The sequence below is a fragment of the Nansenia antarctica genome (genome assembly GCF_963989245.1).
Source record: "Nansenia antarctica genome assembly, chromosome: 3".
In the NCBI taxonomy this organism is placed as follows: domain Eukaryota; kingdom Metazoa; phylum Chordata; class Actinopteri; order Argentiniformes; family Microstomatidae; genus Nansenia; species Nansenia antarctica.
Window position 1 is genome coordinate 11,441,301 of NC_137688.1, and position 18,850 is coordinate 11,460,150.

General features: G+C 45.0%; 1 protein-coding gene across 1 annotated transcript; it reads left to right on the plus strand.

Moving 5' to 3' along the window:
* Positions 1-865: 865 nt before the first annotated feature.
* On the plus strand, positions 866-11,027 carry slc9a6a (solute carrier family 9 member A6a; the record flags this gene model as incomplete). Its single annotated transcript, XM_080525623.1, has 16 exons — positions 866-1,148; positions 1,794-1,993; positions 2,901-2,978; positions 3,205-3,281; positions 3,460-3,572; positions 3,931-4,036; positions 6,521-6,698; positions 6,962-7,058; positions 7,367-7,455; positions 7,966-8,079; positions 8,596-8,707; positions 9,374-9,527; positions 9,743-9,773; positions 9,894-9,979; positions 10,221-10,326; positions 10,746-11,027. The coding sequence occupies 16 exons, from the start codon at positions 866-868 to the stop codon at positions 11,025-11,027; spliced, it is 2,106 nt and encodes a 701-aa protein (XP_080381749.1).
* Positions 11,028-18,850: the final 7,823 nt, after the last annotated feature.

Here is an 18,850-nt window from a genome sequence, read left to right on the forward strand (position 1 = left end):
ATTGCATTTGAATTAAGTCAGCTATGCTTCCATATTTATTACAGATAGTATCTCTGGCATTCTGTTTGCCTGTGGCTAGACCCCTCCAAAGATTGAGGAAGGGACATAATCTAATGGTCCCATTCAGACCCTGGAAAGAGTTTATACCCAAATTAAAATGACCTCCAAAAGTTGAGTGAGCTGAATATCTTATGACTGATTATTCGTTTAAAACATTATAATTAAAAAAATACCCTTCCCGCTCACTTTCTCGTCAAAATGAAAGATTTACCAAGATTTCACAATAAGAGTCCTCAGACACAACATGTCGTTTGATAACACCGTTGTAGCGATATGAGTGGATACAAACATATCTTTAGCTTTGGCATATTATCCCTACCAAAATGTTTTTACACGAGAATGTACAACGGGCAAGCTTTATTATAACAATTTATTTTAATAACAACAATACGTGACGTTAGAATGACTTCTATCTCCGTTTAGGGCAGTTCAGAGATATTGAGCGTCAAAGTTTTTACATTCCATTATGTTCTGTGAGATGGAACCTTTGTATTTTATTAATTACTAACTCAAAAATGTAAACATTTTTAAAAAATAACACCACACAGGCATTAATAAACACCTAATGATCAGATTATGTAAAAAAAAACTCAATTTTGACCAAAAATGGAGATAGAACCTTATAATTCTAAGCTCACGAATAGATGACGACTTTTAACTTGAAATCAATGCAGCCTCACGAAAACACCACTTTCACTTCCGGAACGATTCGTATCTGTATCTTGAGTTTAGCTTGGATGAAATATCACCATTGAAGCCACCGGTTACCGACGACACACCGACACATTCAGTCTTCAGTATCAACATGGATTACAAACTGAGAGTCAACACGGCTCGGAAGGCATCGAAGACACTATGCATGACGATCCTGGTCAGTTTTGCAATCTGCGTGTGTGTGTGCCGAGCGGAGGAGGACAGCTCCATGGAGAACATCGTTACGGAGAAGAAGGCTGAGGAGAGCCACAGACAGGACAGCGCAGACCTCCTCATCTTCATCATGCTCCTCACCCTCACCATCCTCACCATCTGGCTGTTCAAACACCGCAGATTCAGGTTTCTGCACGAGACGGGTCTGGCGATGATCTATGGTGAGAGAACATGAGAACTGTCATCACTGGAGCCTGCATGATGTCATCATTGTTGATGAGGTTTATGTCTGACGCCTGATCGCAATGTTTATTATGCCGAGTGGCCTGGCCCTGGCATACACAGTCTCAGATCAGGTCATAATAAGGGAGACCGGTTGTTACGGGGGATTATGTTGGCTAGACGAATTTACTAAGGCCTAGGCAGGCTGTGTGTGGAGTGGGGCCTATCTGACATCTGCAACCCTCACCTGTCAGACTCAGAAATGGTTCAGGAGTTATTGTTTTATTGTGACTTGTTGTTTAACTGTGTATCCCCAGTTGACATTGAACAGACTATCTCTGTTGATGCTTTAGGCATAGTTATGTTATGTTATGTAATGTCATGAATAACATTATGGGCCCATCTCCCATCACAGCAAATCAGCTACCGGGGCTTTATGCATATTTGCAGAGGTACATGGCATGCTATGAATGTTATCAAGACCTGGCTATTTATTTTCTTTCAGCGCACATAGTACACTTTACCAGCTTGATGAACATACTATACTCAGAGGACAACTTGTGGTCCAGTTTGAGTTGTTTGTTCATATCTCTCTCTCTCTCTCTCTCTCTCTCTCTCTCTCTCTCTCTCTCTCTCTCTCTCAGGTGTGTTGGTTGGTGTGGTCCTGCGGTATGGTATCCACGTTCCCCGTGACATAAGTAATGTCACCCTCAGTTGCCATGTCAACGCCAGCCCACCCACGCTGCTGGTCAACGTCAGTGGGAGGTTCTATGAGTACACTCTGAAGGGAGAGATCAATGCCAACGAGGTTGACGATGTCCAGGACAACGAGATGCTACGCAAGGTAGAGTCAGAGACAGTAGTGTGGACATGTGACTATCTGTAGGTCTGGTATGTCATGCATTGAAATGGTGTCTCTATGGTGTCTGCCATTATCCCTAGCGATCTGAAGTGGTTTTGTAAATCAGACGACTTGATTGGCTCAAACAACTTGTTGTTCTCATTTCCTTATACACATTTTCGACCCACAGCTGCTCGCTGTCTCAAACACTTGTACTGGGCTCTAACTCAGTGCACCACATACCTAATCAACACTTCCCCTGTCCTGTCACAGTGACAGAACACAACTCAGTATGATTGTGTCATGTCCAAATGCTGTGTCATCTGATCAGAGAAACGAAACCTCTCCTTGATGACATTCCATTTGTACTTTGTTTTTTTTAGCCAGCAGACATAGAGCGGATGCTTTAACATCTGAGAAATATAGCCTACTGGGCAGTGAATACAAAACTAGAGCAATTTTCAACAGTGAGAAGCCTAAATTGATATCAACTGACTCTCACTGCTGTGCAAACTGTAGCTCTCCTTTCATGGTTCCTCTTATCAAAACCATCTATGGTGTGACCGCTAGGCATTCTTCTGTCTACCCTGAACGTTTCATCTTTTGATAATAGAATAATCAAAATCATGTCTCGTATATGAATTAGCCTATTAGGCCTATTGACATCAGTCATGGTGTATAGCTGGGGGAGGCTAGTGGAGGTAGAAATCGGAGGACGGGCTCATTGTAACGCATGGAATGGAATTGTATCAAACACACAACTCATGTCCCCCCCCCCCCCAAATACATGTTATTAATATGCTATTACTACATCCACCAGCCTCCCTTGGTGTATAGTGTTGTTTTACAACAGTCCAACGGCCTCCACTGTACTGTATAGGTTAACTTCCTGTTTGTTTTGTTTTTTCAGGTGACCTTTGACCCAGAGGTGTTCTTTAACATTCTCCTGCCCCCCATCATCTTCCATGCCGGCTACAGTCTGAAAAGGGTAAGAGATGCCCAAAAGGGGCACTCCACTCCGTTCACAATTAACTTAACGCCTCAGGCCGACTGCGGGCCAAGTTTTAATGAACACTTTTGAGTCCAAGTTTTTTTCACTTAAGTTAATCACCATGGGGATTTGTGCTCACGTGTTGGTGTGTGTGTGTGTGTGTGTGTGTGTGTGTGTGTGTGTGTGTGTGTGTGTGTGTTTTCTATGGTTCTCTCTTTCTCAGAGACACTTCTTCAGGAACATGGGATCCATCCTGGCCTATGCCTTCATGGGGACCCTTATATCATGTTTCCTCATAGGGTGAGTTTATATATATATATATTCATTATACTACATACATATGTTTTATTGACCTGCTCAGCGGCCTTGCGGCTAGAGTGTCCGCCCTGAGATTGGGTGGTCACGGCTACTTACTTTACATGTGTTATATATCCGTGGCTGTGTGTCACTGACATTTCCTGTTTGTCTGGGTCGGCAGGTTGATGATGTATGGCTGTGTGACGCTGATGAAGCACATGGGTCAGCTGGACGGAGACTTCTTCTTCACCGACTGTCTGTTTTTCGGAGCCATCATCTCTGCCACTGATCCCGGTGTGCCCCTCCTTATCCTTTATGAAACATTTATACAGAGTCACGGTTCATCAGAGTTTACACTGAGCCCGCAGTCACGGTTCTTCAGCATATACACTGAACCCACAGTCACGCTTTATCAGCATATCCCGCAGTCACGGTTTTTCAGCGTTTACCCTGAGCCCTCAGTCACGGTTTATCAACGTTTACACCGATCCTGCAGTCACGCTTCAACGGCTAACGTTTTTTCCTGTCGTGGTCATTCGAGCTTGCGGCGTTTTGTCGAAAGACGAGCCGTTAGAATCCCAGAACGCGGGTGTGCGTGCGTGTCTGTGCACCTGTGGAACCAATTAAAGTGTCCTCTTTTTCCCGCCCGCAGTGACGGTGCTGGCCATCTTCAACGAGCTGCACGTGGACGTGGATCTGTACGCCCTGCTGTTTGGGGAGAGCGTCCTCAACGACGCCGTGGCGGTGGTCCTGTCCTCGTGAGTCCTCCTCCGTCTCCCTCCTCCCGCCGTGACACCTGTAGCTACCATCTGTCTGTCTCTGTCTGTCTGTCTGTCTGTCTCTCTCCTGTGCACACTCACATTTTGTCTCAAGCTCTGTGATTGTGTTGTGAAGCTTTTCTGGCAACGAACCTCATCGATCGTGCTGCGCTTTCGGAAACAGATTAAGATCGGCTGCGTTTAGATAGTGTTTGACTCCGGGATTGCCTTAGAATAATGAGGAAACGCACGCACGCACACATACACACACACACACACACACACACACACACACACACACTTTGCCATTGATTGTCCTATTATATGACCTGTTGCTAACCCTAATAACAAAGTATTAACAGTGTGTGATGTGTGAGACTGCCCCGATGTTGACCCCTAACCACCCGTCTCTCTCTTTTCCCTGCGGGAATTCTGTGATTGTTTTCAGAATTCTATTATATTATGGTCGGCACAGCGGGGGGTCACGCCACGCCCCTGGAGGGGCCAATCAATGGGTAGAGGGCATGGCGGAGACACAGGACACGCCCCTGAACGGGTGTGCTAGCTCAGTCAGTGTGACATTGCAGTGGCTTTTGGCATTGTCAGCACATGCACAGCAAATGACCAGCCATAACACCCACCTCAGTATGCAGTATGCAGTACGCCCCCCCACAGAGCAAAAGTGGTAATGCAGTACTCAGCATGCGGTACACACGCACTTGGCATTCGGCACATTTACGTGTAAAGCCTCTGAGAGGACACTCAGGTCTGAATTGTGTAAACGTAAACCGGGGTCTGCGCTGTGGTGCAGGTCGTGGTGGTATTTCTGGTGATTTGCTGTTTGGGTGATAGGAGTTTGTTTATAGATCCCCCAGCTCGCATGGTCCTGGTATGCTGCTGTAACTCCTATACCACTAGCTAACGCCCACCCCTCCCTCCCTCCCGCCCTCCCTCCCTCCCTCCCTCCCTCCCCCCCTCAGTCTCCTCTGGCACAGCTATCTCAGTCTCTGCTTTCTCCCCAAGCCCTTTATTGATATCCTTGTTAATCCCCCTATACAAGAGAGAGACTATGGTATGCATTGGCATATAGGATTATAGTTCTGAATTTATTCCCCAGTTTTTGTATATGGAAATTGTAAGACTTTCACCAAGTAATAATCGCCTTACTATTTTCATACATTTTACATTTACATGGCTGCCACGCAGCACCAGAATTGTCTCAAGAATTCGGTCACGTAATGTAAGCTAATGCAGCTAATCACTCAGGAGTGGTTTCCCCATACTTACTCACTCTGGTGATCTCGTTGAGGCCGTCCATTCTAATCTGAGAGGCGTTGAAGTGGCGCTCCACAGAGTGTCATTAGTGAGCGGTCCATTAGGGCGCTGTCTAGCTGCCTACAACACCCATAGAACCCTGTGTTGTCCCCGACTACTGAAGTGATGTCAGATCACAAAAGCAGATGTCCATACGCAAGCATTTACATAGTAAAATCTCTTATTTATTTATTTATTTATTTATAATTATTTCCATAGGGAATGGTGATAGACACTGTTGATACTGACACCACAAGGGGTAATTTGCCTAAGAAAGCTATCTGCACTTCAAACATCATGTAAATACTAGTACAATGTGGGAGAGGCTGGTCTGGGGTCATTTGGAGCCCACTTTCAGGTGGGTAGTTTGTTAGGATCCCGTTAGCTGTTGCTACTGCTGGAGGCAGCTGTGGCTCAGGAGGTAGAGCCGGCGTCTAATGATCGCAAGGTCGGCAGCTCGGCGGTTCGAACCCCGGCTGGCCATGTGTCGAAGTGCCCCTGAGCAAGGCACTGAACTCCTAATTGCTCCAGGGTCGCCGTCTATGGCTCTGACCCCTTGTCTTGAGCATAAAATATCAAATTCCAACAATTGCCTGACAAGTTGCTTGCATGGCAATAAAACAGTTATATTATTATTATATTATATACTGCAGCAGCTACTTTTCCCTGAGGTCCACGCACAACAAAAATGAGTAGAAAAATGACAGAAAAGTTGGCTGGCTTCCCATACCTCAGTTGTCAGAATCCTAGGTCGGTGACTATGTAAAGCATCGCTCAGCTCTATATTCATGAGAATTAACCCTAGGTTCTCCACATGTTCCATAAACACATTGCTTACTCCTCCCTAGTCTTTCATACATACAGTAGCTAAGTGTCTTCCATTCCATGGACCTGATCAAACCCATTCCACATAGACAGCTAGTGTATTTATCTATTTATCTTAGCTGACGTTGAGGTATTAACTGTTCAGTGTGTGTCTGTGTGTGTCTGTGTGTGTCTGTATGTGTGTGTTCCTGTGTGTTCTTGTGTGTTCCTGCGTCTGCGTGTGTCTGTGTCTGTGTGTGTCTGTATGTGTGTGTTCCTGTGTCTGCGTGTGTCTGCGTGTGTCTGCGTGTGCGTGTGCGTGTGTGTGTGTGTGTGTGTGTGTGTGTGTGTGTGTGTGTGTGTCAGGTCCATTGTGGCGTACCAGCCGCAGGGTGACAACACGCACAACTTCGAGGTCATGGCGGTGCTGAAGTCCTTCGGGGTGTTCCTGGGGGTCTTCAGCGGCTCCTTCGCCTTGGGAGTGGCCACCGGGGTCATGACAGCTCTCATATCCTTCACCACCTTTATTATTATTATATATACAGTATATATATGCCATTGAATGATTTGTGCTGTAAGTGTGTATATCTCTGTCCTGTACAGTGACAAGGGTCTGTAGTGTTAATGTTACAGTGACAGGGGTCTGTAGTGTTAATGTTACAGTGACAGGGGTCTGTAGTGTTAATGTTACAGTGACAGGGGTCTGTAGTAGTGTTAATGTAACAGTGACGGGTCTGTAGTGTTAATGTTACAGTGACAGGGGTCTGTAGTAGTGTTGACCTTAACATCTCTCCTCACGTCACCAAGTTCACTAAGCTGAGGGACTTCCAGCTGCTGGAGACGGCTCTGTTCTTCCTCATGTCCTGGAGCACCTTCCTGCTGGCCGAGGCCTGCGGCTTCACAGGTACGGAGACCACACACACACACACACACACACACACACACACACACACGCACACAGAGTCAGAGACACATACACACACACACACACACACGCACACAGAGTCAGAGACACATACACACACACACACACACAGAGTCAGGGACACACACACAAACACTGAGTCAGAGACACGCATACACACACACACACGTGTATATATCTCATTCTATCCCTAGACAGGTAGTACAATTCTCCCTCTCATCATGGATAACTCTGTGTGTGTGTGTGTGTGTGTGTGTGTGTGTGTGTGTGTGTGTGTCATGCTACAGGTGTGGTGGCAGTGCTGTTCTGTGGGATCACTCAGGCTCACTACACCTTCAACAACCTGTCTCCTGAGTCCCAGGACCGGACCAAGCAGGTGAGCCTTACCTGGCCATGTGACTGCAGGTGGGGAGGCCTGGGGCCGAGACTTTTATTCTGAAAAATGTTGTTGAAATTCAGTGCCACACTCGCTAGTCAAGCCAAAATATTGCAATGCAATGGATTGGGTGAGAAATCGCCACTGCTACCTAGTTAACTATAACACTACTTTACCTTGTTAGCAGGCTCACAAAACAAGCTGTGTTGACTAGCGAGTCGTGTCATTGATTTTCACCAACGTTGAACAGCTATTTAAATTTTTCTGAATAAAAGTCTGAACATTTGGTCAGCTGCCGGCTTGTTCCCGGTTTCACCAGCTGCTGTCAAAAAACGCCGTTGAATTTATTCACTGTCTGTCATTCCGGAATCCAGACAAGAAAGTCGTCTGCTAAAATGTCAAAATGAAGATTGGCCCGTTGGCAAAAAAAGGAATGTGATTGTGTATTGTAGTGTAAAGACTGCTTCTGTTTGTATTGTACTGTAAAGGTTGTTTTTGTTGCTGTCGTAGCTGTTTGAGCTGCTGAATTTCCTGGCTGAGAACTTCATCTTCTCCTACATGGGCCTGGCTCTGTTCACCTTCCAGAACCACATCTTCAACCCCACCTTCATCGTTGGAGCATTCGTATCCTAACATTTAAGACTGGTGACTGGTCCACTCAAGACTAGGGGGGTATTCCATCAACGTCGCTAAAGGACAATCCAGGCTTATTTTGATAAATGTTGTGAGATTGATTTAAAATATCCAGTCTTATTTTGATAAGTCTCGCGAGGATTAATAATCAAAATAAGCCTGGATTTTCCTTTAGTGACGTTGATGGAATACCCCCCCCCCCCCCATCCCGGAGTTGTGCATCACTCATTAGTGGACCTGAATGGCGTAGACAAACAAAGGATATAAAATCTGCTCTCAGCATCATAATGCTTAGCATCAACAACATATTAAGGGAGTAATTAAGGTAAAAGTAAAGTAGTATTTAAAGTTGACACGGTTGAGATTCTGTGGACCGAAAAGTATCACTATTACTTAGCTGAGATAGATGAGGCTGAGCCAGGTCTCTGGGGTCTCTTTGGACCCCCTTGTGTGCCAGATTTGTGTTCTAGTTTCTGGACCGACTCCTTGACAGCTTCCCCCTCTCAGCTGGCGGTGTTCCTGGGGAGAGCCGCTAACATCTACCCCCTGTCCTTCCTCCTCAACCTGGGCCGCAGGAACAAGATCAGCTCCAACTTCCAGCACATGATGATGTTCGCAGGTGTGTGGGATACAGATGTGCCGCCATGTTTAGTGATGGCAGTTTCCTGTTTCGTCTGTGTCAGTACAAGAGTAACGCCCGAGCGTGGCTGGAAAGCCAAACAATGGCCGCCGCACTACGAAAAGATAACATCGCGTGTACTGAAAGAGATAAGGGGGTTATAACTTAGATGAGAGATCCCTTTCTGACAAGCTTTGGTCGTAAAGAACCAAATATCAGCTGCAGCGATCAGCTCTTCATTGTTTGAGAACAGCTGGAATTCCAGATATTTGCATGGAATGGTTATCCTCCCACGTAATGGCCTCTTTTTCGTTGTTGTTTTTTAAACCAGCCTTGTTATGTAAAATCTTTCCTGTGCCCATTTATGTACAGTAGGAACCACTGTTCTGCTATTGCCTCGCTCTGCCTACTGTATAGACACATTAGTCACGCCTTGTTGTGACTTGTCATGTGAATATTATGTGTCTATTATTGGAAACGTTGCCTGGTTCCAACTTCCCCCATGGCTGAGAGCCGCTTCTCTATTTAACAGAAAACCATTGATCGTGTGTACACACACAGACACACAGACACACACACACCCACACACACACACACACACAGAGACACAAACACACACAGATCGTATGACTCACATGAGTGTGACGTGTCTCCCGTCCTCTGCAGGGCTGCGTGGGGCCATGACCTTTGCCCTGTCCATCAGGGACACAGCCACGTACGCACGCCAGATGATGTTCACCACCACCCTGCTGGTGGTCTTCTTCACTGTGTGGGTCTGTGGGGGGGGCACCACCCAGATGCTCTCCTGCCAGCGCATACGGTGGGTCTGGGGGGGGCAGGGGGGGGTCAAAGGTTGGTTGGTGGAATGTTGGTTGGGGTTGGGGTTGTGGTTGTGGTTGTGGGTGTGTTGAATGGCGTCAGTATCTGTTTTTTAATTTTTAATTTTATTATTATTATTTTGGTTGTCCACCTTTAATATGTTAACTCACTGCTCGTTCTCTCTCTAATCAATATATCTTCCAACTTTTTGAACAGAGTCGGAGTGGACTCTGATCTAGATAACTCTGTAAGTATTATCGCTACTGTGAACAGTTAAGGAAAGCTACAGTTGGCCTTCAAATGCTACAACCTGACTTCCACAGTTCTGTCTCCTAAACAGACTTTTGTCTTTTGTCTCCCACAGCAGATGAGTATTGCAGACGGATCAGAGCGAAGGACCACCAAACAGGAGAGCGCCTGGCTCTTCAGGATCTGGTACAACTTCGATCACAAGTATCCTTTGGCGTCAGTACCGACAAGAGATGGGCAGAGATGGGCAGAGATGGCTGTGATTGCAGACTCACAGACCCGAACACTTTTAATTATTTTATTATGATATATATATATATATATAACACAGTATTAGAATTGACTCTACATGTACATAGGTCGTTCTCCGTGTACTGTCTATCCCGTACAGTGCTTCTTCTTTTTGTGTCGTAATAAGTTCTTGACTCGAGCCCCCTCTCTCCAGCTACTTGAAGCCCATTCTGACCCACAGCGGACCCCCGCTCACGGCCACCCTGCCCGCCTGCTGCGCCCCCCTGGCCCGCTGTCTCACCAGCCCTCAGGCCTATGAGGTGGGTCCCCTGGTCACCCCGGGTCCCATAGCCCTACCAGAACCCCTGCTGTGTCCCCTTCGGCCCTCCCCGTTAGCCCTCTGTTAGCTCTGTTAGCTCTGTTATTCCTCTGTTAGCACAACTCTGGTGATTGTGGTGATGTGCTGTGAGGCGCTGCCTTTTTTAGCGTTCCATAGCGACTCATTTCGACAGTGAGACACATCACATGGTTCTGGTTATGAGATCTGATGGTTTGAGTACATAAGCCTCCACTAATAACTACTAACTGACTGAGTGATAACCACTAATAACTGACTGAGTGATAACCACTAATAACTGACTGAGTGATAACCACATCTCCCATCAGCCTCCCCCTTGACGACCTCTTTTCTTTTCCCCTCCCTCCCTCCCTACCTCCCTCCCTTTTCCCTCCCCTCCAGAACGAGGTCCAGCTGAAGGACGACGACTCGGACCTGATCCTGAACGACGGCGACCTGAACCTGACGTACGGCGACATCACGGTCAGCACGGATGGCAGCGGGGGTCACACCAGCGCCGGACCCTCGGGGGCCGGGCCCACCACCATCGCCTCCCTGGAGGACCTGGATAGGGAGCTGACTTGCGGGGACCACGAGCTGGTGATGAGAGGCACCCGCCTGGTCCTGCCCATGGACGACTCGGAGCCCCCCCTGTCAGACTCCTACAACCGTCTACGGATGTGAGGGGGGGGGGGACCCCACCTACCGACGACATCACGACCCACCGGAGAAACGAGAGTGGGAGACTGCGAGACACACACACACACACACACACACACACACACACTCGCACACACTCTCTCGCTCTCTCTCTGTATGTCTCTCTCTCTCTCTCTCTTTCTCTTTCTCTCTTTTCTCTCTCTCTCATTCTTCTCCTCGTCTCTCTCTGTCTCACACACTCACTCTTTTGAGTTTCTGACATGGCTATTCGCTGTCTCTACCTCATTATCCTTTGTTTGTTTCCTCTCCCGTCGCCATCATTGTAATTTAAACTATTTATTCATGTTTTTATTTTGTTTTTTTGTTTTACTTTGAAATTGATTGTTTTTCAATTTGTGTCTCAGTTTGGCTCAGAACAGGACCACATAGCAATCGGTGCAGTATCGTGCTATGCAGAGGAGTCTATAAGCATGTATCAGTCTGTAAATTGAGGTCACAGTACAAGCTAGCTTGGCTAACAAGAGCTAATATTTGTCTCTGTATCACAAGGTGTACTAAAATGCTGACAGGGCGTGCATGCTAAATGGAGTGATTTATTTTCTTGTTTTTGGGTCTGACCCTGAATGTTGCTGCCTTCTACGCGAGACAGTGTGATCAAAGGCATGCTGACCCAGTGGCTATGTGTGTGTCGCCCTGCATTCGATTATTATCAAGTGCCTGATGACTGTAGTTATTCCCTCCTCCATCCACCAGGTGGCGACCTTATCTATGGCTATTAGGCCAGTTTTTGAACCGTTAGTCTGTAGATTGTAGAGCTACAATGTAGGCCTAATGCCACTCATCCAGTGTAACCTGGCACAAGTCTCGGATCTCTCACAATGACCTTTGACTGTGACTTTGGGAGGGATTTACACCTTATTTTAGAATCTGATGTCGCTCTCAACAAGAAAGAAGGGCTGTCGTTTTGAACATGAGATCAAATCTACCTACGGTGAAAGCTAGTGCCATTTTTCCTGCATTAACATTTTCTGAAATCTGAATGCAGACAACTTTGAAGTATTTTGTATACTTTTTTGCAACATAACATGATTACTTTTATTTACATCCTTGTTTTTGTAACTATATACTATACAGTACGTGTTAAACATACCTAGATTTAGTTGAAGTGTTGGTGGATTGACACCTACTGTGGACCTTGACTTTATATCTCTGTTAAGCCCGATGTTTCTACTGGTTAGGAGCTAGCAGGCAGTGGTTGTCGAGGGAAGCGGGAACATGCAACAGTCGTTATTGATCGAGGATCAGATGTGATCAAATCAGATTTTTTTTAAGTGTCTTGCGACGCTTTTCTTTTTGCGTGAAATTAATCTGGAATTGACATTTGAGGAGAAACAAGAGGTTAGGTCCCATTCCTTTGTTTTCCTGGTCTGTACTGTATGTAATAGAATGTCCTAGTCCAGCACATATAATCAATCAATCATAATACTGGGACTGGGAAACAACTTGAGAACGTCCAAACACTGTTGAAGTCACGCTGCGTTGCGTATCGTATGATTTATTCACAATATTGTCTTTAATGCTGTGTATATTTTTTTCTACATTATTGCTTTATGTCTGAGAGTAAATTATCATGAAATGAGAGAGAACTTGACACGGCAAGTTTAAATAACTTCAGAATAGATTCTGATATGAAATTTGATATCGAAATGATATCAAGAGGCGCACATTTGTAGTAGTGATGTTTGTATGTTTTCTACCTGAGAAGTTAGGGATTCCAATGAAGGAATCCCCGTGAACAAAGCAGGATATCTGACAATGAGACATGTTCATGTTATTGGGCTGAGTAGGACTGAGAACAGTGGAGGTAGCAGTCAGAGGAGGGCCTCGTTGTAACGCATGGAAAGGAATGAGGAATGGGATCATTTCATCATTGAGCCCGTCGTCCGATTTCTACCTCCACCAGCCTCCACGGATTGAGAAGTAGATGACCTGGAAGACGAGTATAGTTGGAGACAGGGTAGAAGTGTTCCTGAGGTCATGGTGTTTCACCTGCACACGCACAACAGGTCTCATCAGACTTCATGGGGTCTGGTTGAGAGACGTGTCACTTGAAGACAACAGTCGAAGGCACCTTCGACAAAATGGTTGTAAAATTAGCAATTGTTTGTGTGCTAATCCTCGTTTATGTAATATGATTTTGGGATCAATTTTTGCTAAGTCTATCTTTTACGCCGTGCTCTATATTGTACTGGCTGTGTGAGAAGCGGAGTAGCTCCTCTGGTCTTCTGGGGTACATGTGCCCTCTGACTGGTCTGGGATCAGCGCTGACTGGTAATGTAGTGTAACAGGAAGTGTTGACAGGACGCCACCCTGGCAACGTAGTGTTGATATGGACCGAAGGAGGCTGTGTGCCAGACTAGTGGGAGGGAGGGAGAGAGAGAATAGGAGAGAGAGAATAGGAGAGAGTAGGATAGGGTTTATGAGAGAGAATGGAGGGGGGGGGGGGTAGAATGGGTAGGATTAGGGGAAAGGAGGGAGACGGAGAAAGACAGAACATGAACGGGGGAGATGGATAGAGAAAGGGGGATGATTAGAGTAGAGTAGAGGTAGCAGAGATGGCCTTCCACAGTGTTATCTCCTGCTGTGCAGGAACTTATGATGATGGAGCGTGTTATCAGGCATATACTTTATACCTGTCACAGAAGGGAAGCCAGGCGGACGTTTTGAGGATATTGAAACATTTGCACTCGTCTTTTGAGAATCATTTTTCTTTTGTTATATTTTTTGCTTTCATTTTTTTTGCAACTAAAGTGACTTACTTACTTTTAGCAGTTTTTTAAAATGTTGTACAGCATGCGGCGTGGGGGAAGTGGAACATTTGAAGGAATTGTTATGAATCCAGTGAAATATGGATATTTTGAGTAGAAACTCATTGAGTTTTTGACTGAGTTATTGATCTGCTGTGTTTTCTATAAAGAGTGGCGGCCGTGTTGCGATGACATGACCCAGACTGTCCAGCAGCAGTGAAACTCTTCTTGACTTGGGTGGAACAGAGACCACCAACACTGAAGTCTTTGTTTTCATTTATGTACAGATCACTATATATGTTATTCAAAGAAACTGCTGATTAAACGCTCCATTCTAAAGGCTTCCGTGCGGTGTTGTGAGGTGTGTGAGATGAAGGATGACCGGCTTCATTCATGCTCCGTACCGTTGGTCCAAAACTGACCCCATCTTTTCTTTCAGAAAATTCTGAATCGTGTACCAGTCTACTACTATACCACTGACACATACAATTATGTTCCAGAAAGGCCAATATAGGCCAACATATATGCTTGTACTGTTGTTACAGTATGTGTGTCTCTTTTTTATTTGTACTTTGAATGGTAACTTGTAATTGGCTTGATTATTATGGCAATAGTCTGAAGTAGCTGACCAAAGGGGCTTGATGTGCTCTATGTTTTCAGACTGTCCATTCTGTGTTTATACTGGTACTTCGCTGTGTGTGTGTGTGTGTGTGTGTGTGTGTGTGTGTGTGTATGAGAGTGAGACAGAGAGTGTGTGTGTGTGTGTGTGTGTGTGTACCGTATATGTGTGTATATGAGAGTGAGAGTGAGAGTGTGTGTGTGTGTGTGTGTGTGTGTGTGTGTGTGTGTGTGCGCGTGTGCGTGTGCGTGTGCGTGTGTCACTCTGTGCTGCAGGTACTGACTGTTTACATCTGTGTAAATATCCTCACCTGTTCATGTGCGTGCAATGGTCAATAAACAGAAGCCTGTGCTTTTGATTAAACCCCCTCTGTAATCGCCTCCTTATTTACCTCCTGGTTTTACATAAGAATGTGGGTGATGTAGCCACGGTCTGTTTAGCCTCTGAACATGTCCTGACCTAACAATGGATCTGACAAGGAAGACTCCTATAAATCATCCTAGTCATCTCTTCACCAGGCCTGGCCTCTGGTCCGAGTACAGTGTTCTGTCCCATCTGGGATGGACGTCCTGAAGCTCTGACCTCTCCTCTTCACCTCTCCTCCCCAGAACCCCCTCCCCCCCCAAGACCTGTCCGTTCTGTCCACACGTGACACAGGCTGCAGTGGGCCTATGGCCCCCCCTGGACACATTGGTAGAGTGAGGTGTGTAGCAGAACTTTCCTCTCTGGCTTCAGTGTTGAGTGGATATTTCTCATCCATCTTCCCTGGGGGGACATGTGTTATGTGTTGCGGATGGGAGGGAGGGGAGGGAGCCTTCCTCCACTGCAGAGTGGGACGCCTTCTCTTTCCAGCACATTCCCCTATCCAGAGATATCAGGTAACATACTCCTAATATGGACACAACTCTCCTCAAGAATGCCTGTTTGGCGTATCAACTTTAAAAGGCGACCGGGACTACCTCATGTTCTCTTACGGTCCTTTTGTTCACTCCTTTCCTTCCCTCCTTCCCTCCTTCCCTCCTTCCCTCCTTCCCTCCTTCTCTCCTTCTCTCTCGTAGACTGAAATGTTTCCCCTTGCCATTTAACTGATGCTTTTCCCCCAAAGCGACTTACATTGCAATGAGTGCACACACTTGCAATATATATGGTCCCAGCGGGAAACGAACCCACAACCTAAGCGTTATTAGCACCATGCTACCAGCTGAACCACAGAGGACCACACTTTTGAACCTCAATGGAGAGTATTTGTGTGAGGAAACGTGTGCAGGGGCTTCGCAACTACTCAGCACCTCTTTGACTGAAGCTGGGACGGAAATGCTAAATATGTTCTTTGAGTTGCATTTCGTGTACGAAAGGCGCTATATAAATAAAGCGTTACTTACTTACTTACTTACTTACTAAATGTCATTGCTGGCGAGTGCCATACCTTGCCATACCAAAACGACGCCTCTGCTTGAGGCTATAGTCTTCTGATAATGTTCTGTAATGAAGGTGTCCTTGTTTCTTGTTAGTCATGCCAGAGAGCAGTGTATGTTTACCGTCATTTACTGTGCTACTAAGTGCCTGTTTAAAACACAGTGAGATGCTCATCATTCTGAGGGCTATATCTATGATATACAACATGTTTGATTTTCTGCTGTGTGTGTGTGTGTGTGTGTGTATACACTGCCTCAGATCAGTGTGTCAGAACAGAGCAGCACCAGCATACTGTGAGCTTGCATATTTTTGGCGTGATGTTTGAGAGGCCCAGACACCTATAAAACATTACAGACACGACTAACTGCTCGCTGGAACAAACAAAAGAGAAGAATGTTTTGCTTTTGAACCTCCTCACTTGTTCAGCGGGGTCAACCGCCATCACCATCACCTCCAAACAGCCAAGAGGGAGACAGTATTGATTCAGGAGTAGAAATACACCATGTCATCAAATTATTATAGTAGGAGCAGGAGGTTGTTCTTGATGGGAAAAAAACAACAACAACTCCTGCCCTAGACTTATTGTTAGGGGACTGTAAGACTCAATAAGTCAATAATGAGGTATCCTTTGCCAAAAGACACCATAAAAATAAAATGAGAGGTATTTACAGAAAATCGAGTCCAACTATTAGTGGGGTCGGACAAAGGCTCAACTCACAGCAATGCCCTTGAGGCAGCTCATCCACATTCTGGACACCCTCCAAAGGGGGGAGTGGGGTGTTTATCCCCAGGGATGTCCAAGTCATAAACAGTAGTGTATTCTTTTAATAGACCTTTTAATAGAGTGATGCATTTGAGAGAAAATAACAATATATCCGATTGACACAGTACATTGCAGTTTTCAGATATAAAAAGTGGGTCCTCTGTATCACAAGATTATGTTTACCTTATCCCTGTGTTGTAATACAATTGTTTGGGCTTAGGCCTACAGGGTGAGAATGGAGGGATGTAAGTATTTACTTGTGACTTAGAGTGACTCATCTTGCTGTAATTTCTTTGCAGAAAAGATTGATGACCAAAGAAGGAGGTGAGTGGGCACAAAGACGGAATCATTTAATATGAAATAGTCATCTGCAGTAAGGTCAAGCTGCTCCTCAATTCTTTCCCAATTCCCAATTTTTTACAGCTCAAATCATCCTCTAAAAAGTATGTTTTAATATCATGATAGTTGAAATTGCTAGCCCACTTTTTTAACATGCTCTAAAATCCTTAGACTGGAAGTTTGCATTGTTCTACTCACCTTACTGTTCAATAAAGTAAAAGGGACTGGAAGACCATTGCTTATTAATGCTGAATAAATAAATCATAGCCTTTTATTCCATCACCTATAGCCAATGAGTACTTCATAGCGACAGATTGTAAATTCCTGGCTGGCTGAGGTCATTGTTGACATGAACGTAGAGAGGTTTTGGACCACATCCTGCAGCTTTTTTTTCTTCTAGCTCCCTCTCTCTCCCTCTCTCTCCCTCTCTCTCTCTTAAGGAGCGTCAGAGACGCAGTTATTACCTCTCCTCCCAACCCGTCGGTCACATCGGTGTGTGTGTGGAGACCCACTACATCTCTGCGCCTAGAGAGACTGAGGTGAGTCCAAACCACAGACACACGTGTTGCAAACTGAAAGGAATCGCACCAGAACACATGTCAGGGACAACCTCACTCTGGCAGGATAAGAGTTGGTGAAAAACGTGCCTATGTTTGGGTATTCAACTCGACAACGACTACCTGTTATAAATTGCGCAAACGTTTATTTGACTTCAGTTATTCGTTTTTAAAAGTGACGTTAGAATTATAAGGTTCTATCTCCATTTTTGTCAAAATTTAGTTTTTGACATAATCTGATCCATTAGGTGTTTATTAATGCCTGTGTAGTGTTATTTTTTAAATGTTGACATTTTTGAGTTAGTAATTAATAAAATACAAAGGTTCCATCTCACAAAAAAATGGAATGTAAAAACTTTGACACTCAATATCTCTGAAGTCAGAACTGCCCTAAACGGAGATAGAACCTTATCATTCTAACGTCACAAGTTGTTGAATAACACTTTCTTGTGACTAGCCTACATGTTAATCTTGATTTAGAATGGATGGAAGTAATTCGCGGAAAGAATATGCAGGTGCATATGTGATAATAATTACACGGACAATTTTACAGTATTATCATCCATGTAGTGGGGCACGAGTGACATTATAGAGGCTGTATAGTGATTTGATATCGTGATATTCCTACAGTATATTATCCATGATGAATGCAGCATGTGTTGTTCTTAGTTTCAGCATGTTGTCGTAACTGTTGCATAAACAATATTGTTCTTATCTATCAGGTACTTTAGTAAAGTTTACATATGCATATATATATGTTTTTTAAATTGATAACACATGTGGTTAATTTTCCAAGTTTCATAATCCAATTCAAGAGCATTTGTAAAAAAAATCATTTGAAAAAAAAACACTAAACAGTTTTTCACACAATACATTTTTATTGTGTAAATGCAGTCATTCAAGGTCAGGCCTTAAACCTAGAAAACACAATAAATTGCCCTCTTTCACTTCACTAGCTTGGCCCGCTGCCAAATGCATGATGTCACTCTCTCCCTGCAGCTTCAGAGCACCTTGGGAGGGAAAGGCCCCTTTTTCTCTGTGGTCTCATTGTGGCGATGACATCACCATTCAGGCCATAACAGCCCTAACCACACTACTGTGGATGGGGGTCAGACAGAGCCCACTTTTCATTATATATTACATGGAACTCTTTTCCTAGTCTCCCAGCTGTCTTCCCCAGCGTCTTGATGACAATGCCTGCAATGTCTACAAATAATAGACATTACTCATGCAAATATATTGAGGTGATAAACCCATCAAGCCATATCATGTAAAATCAAGCTGGCACAGCAGCATAAACATAAGCCCTCTCCATGCTGTGTGAACAGACAGGATGCCCGTTAGAA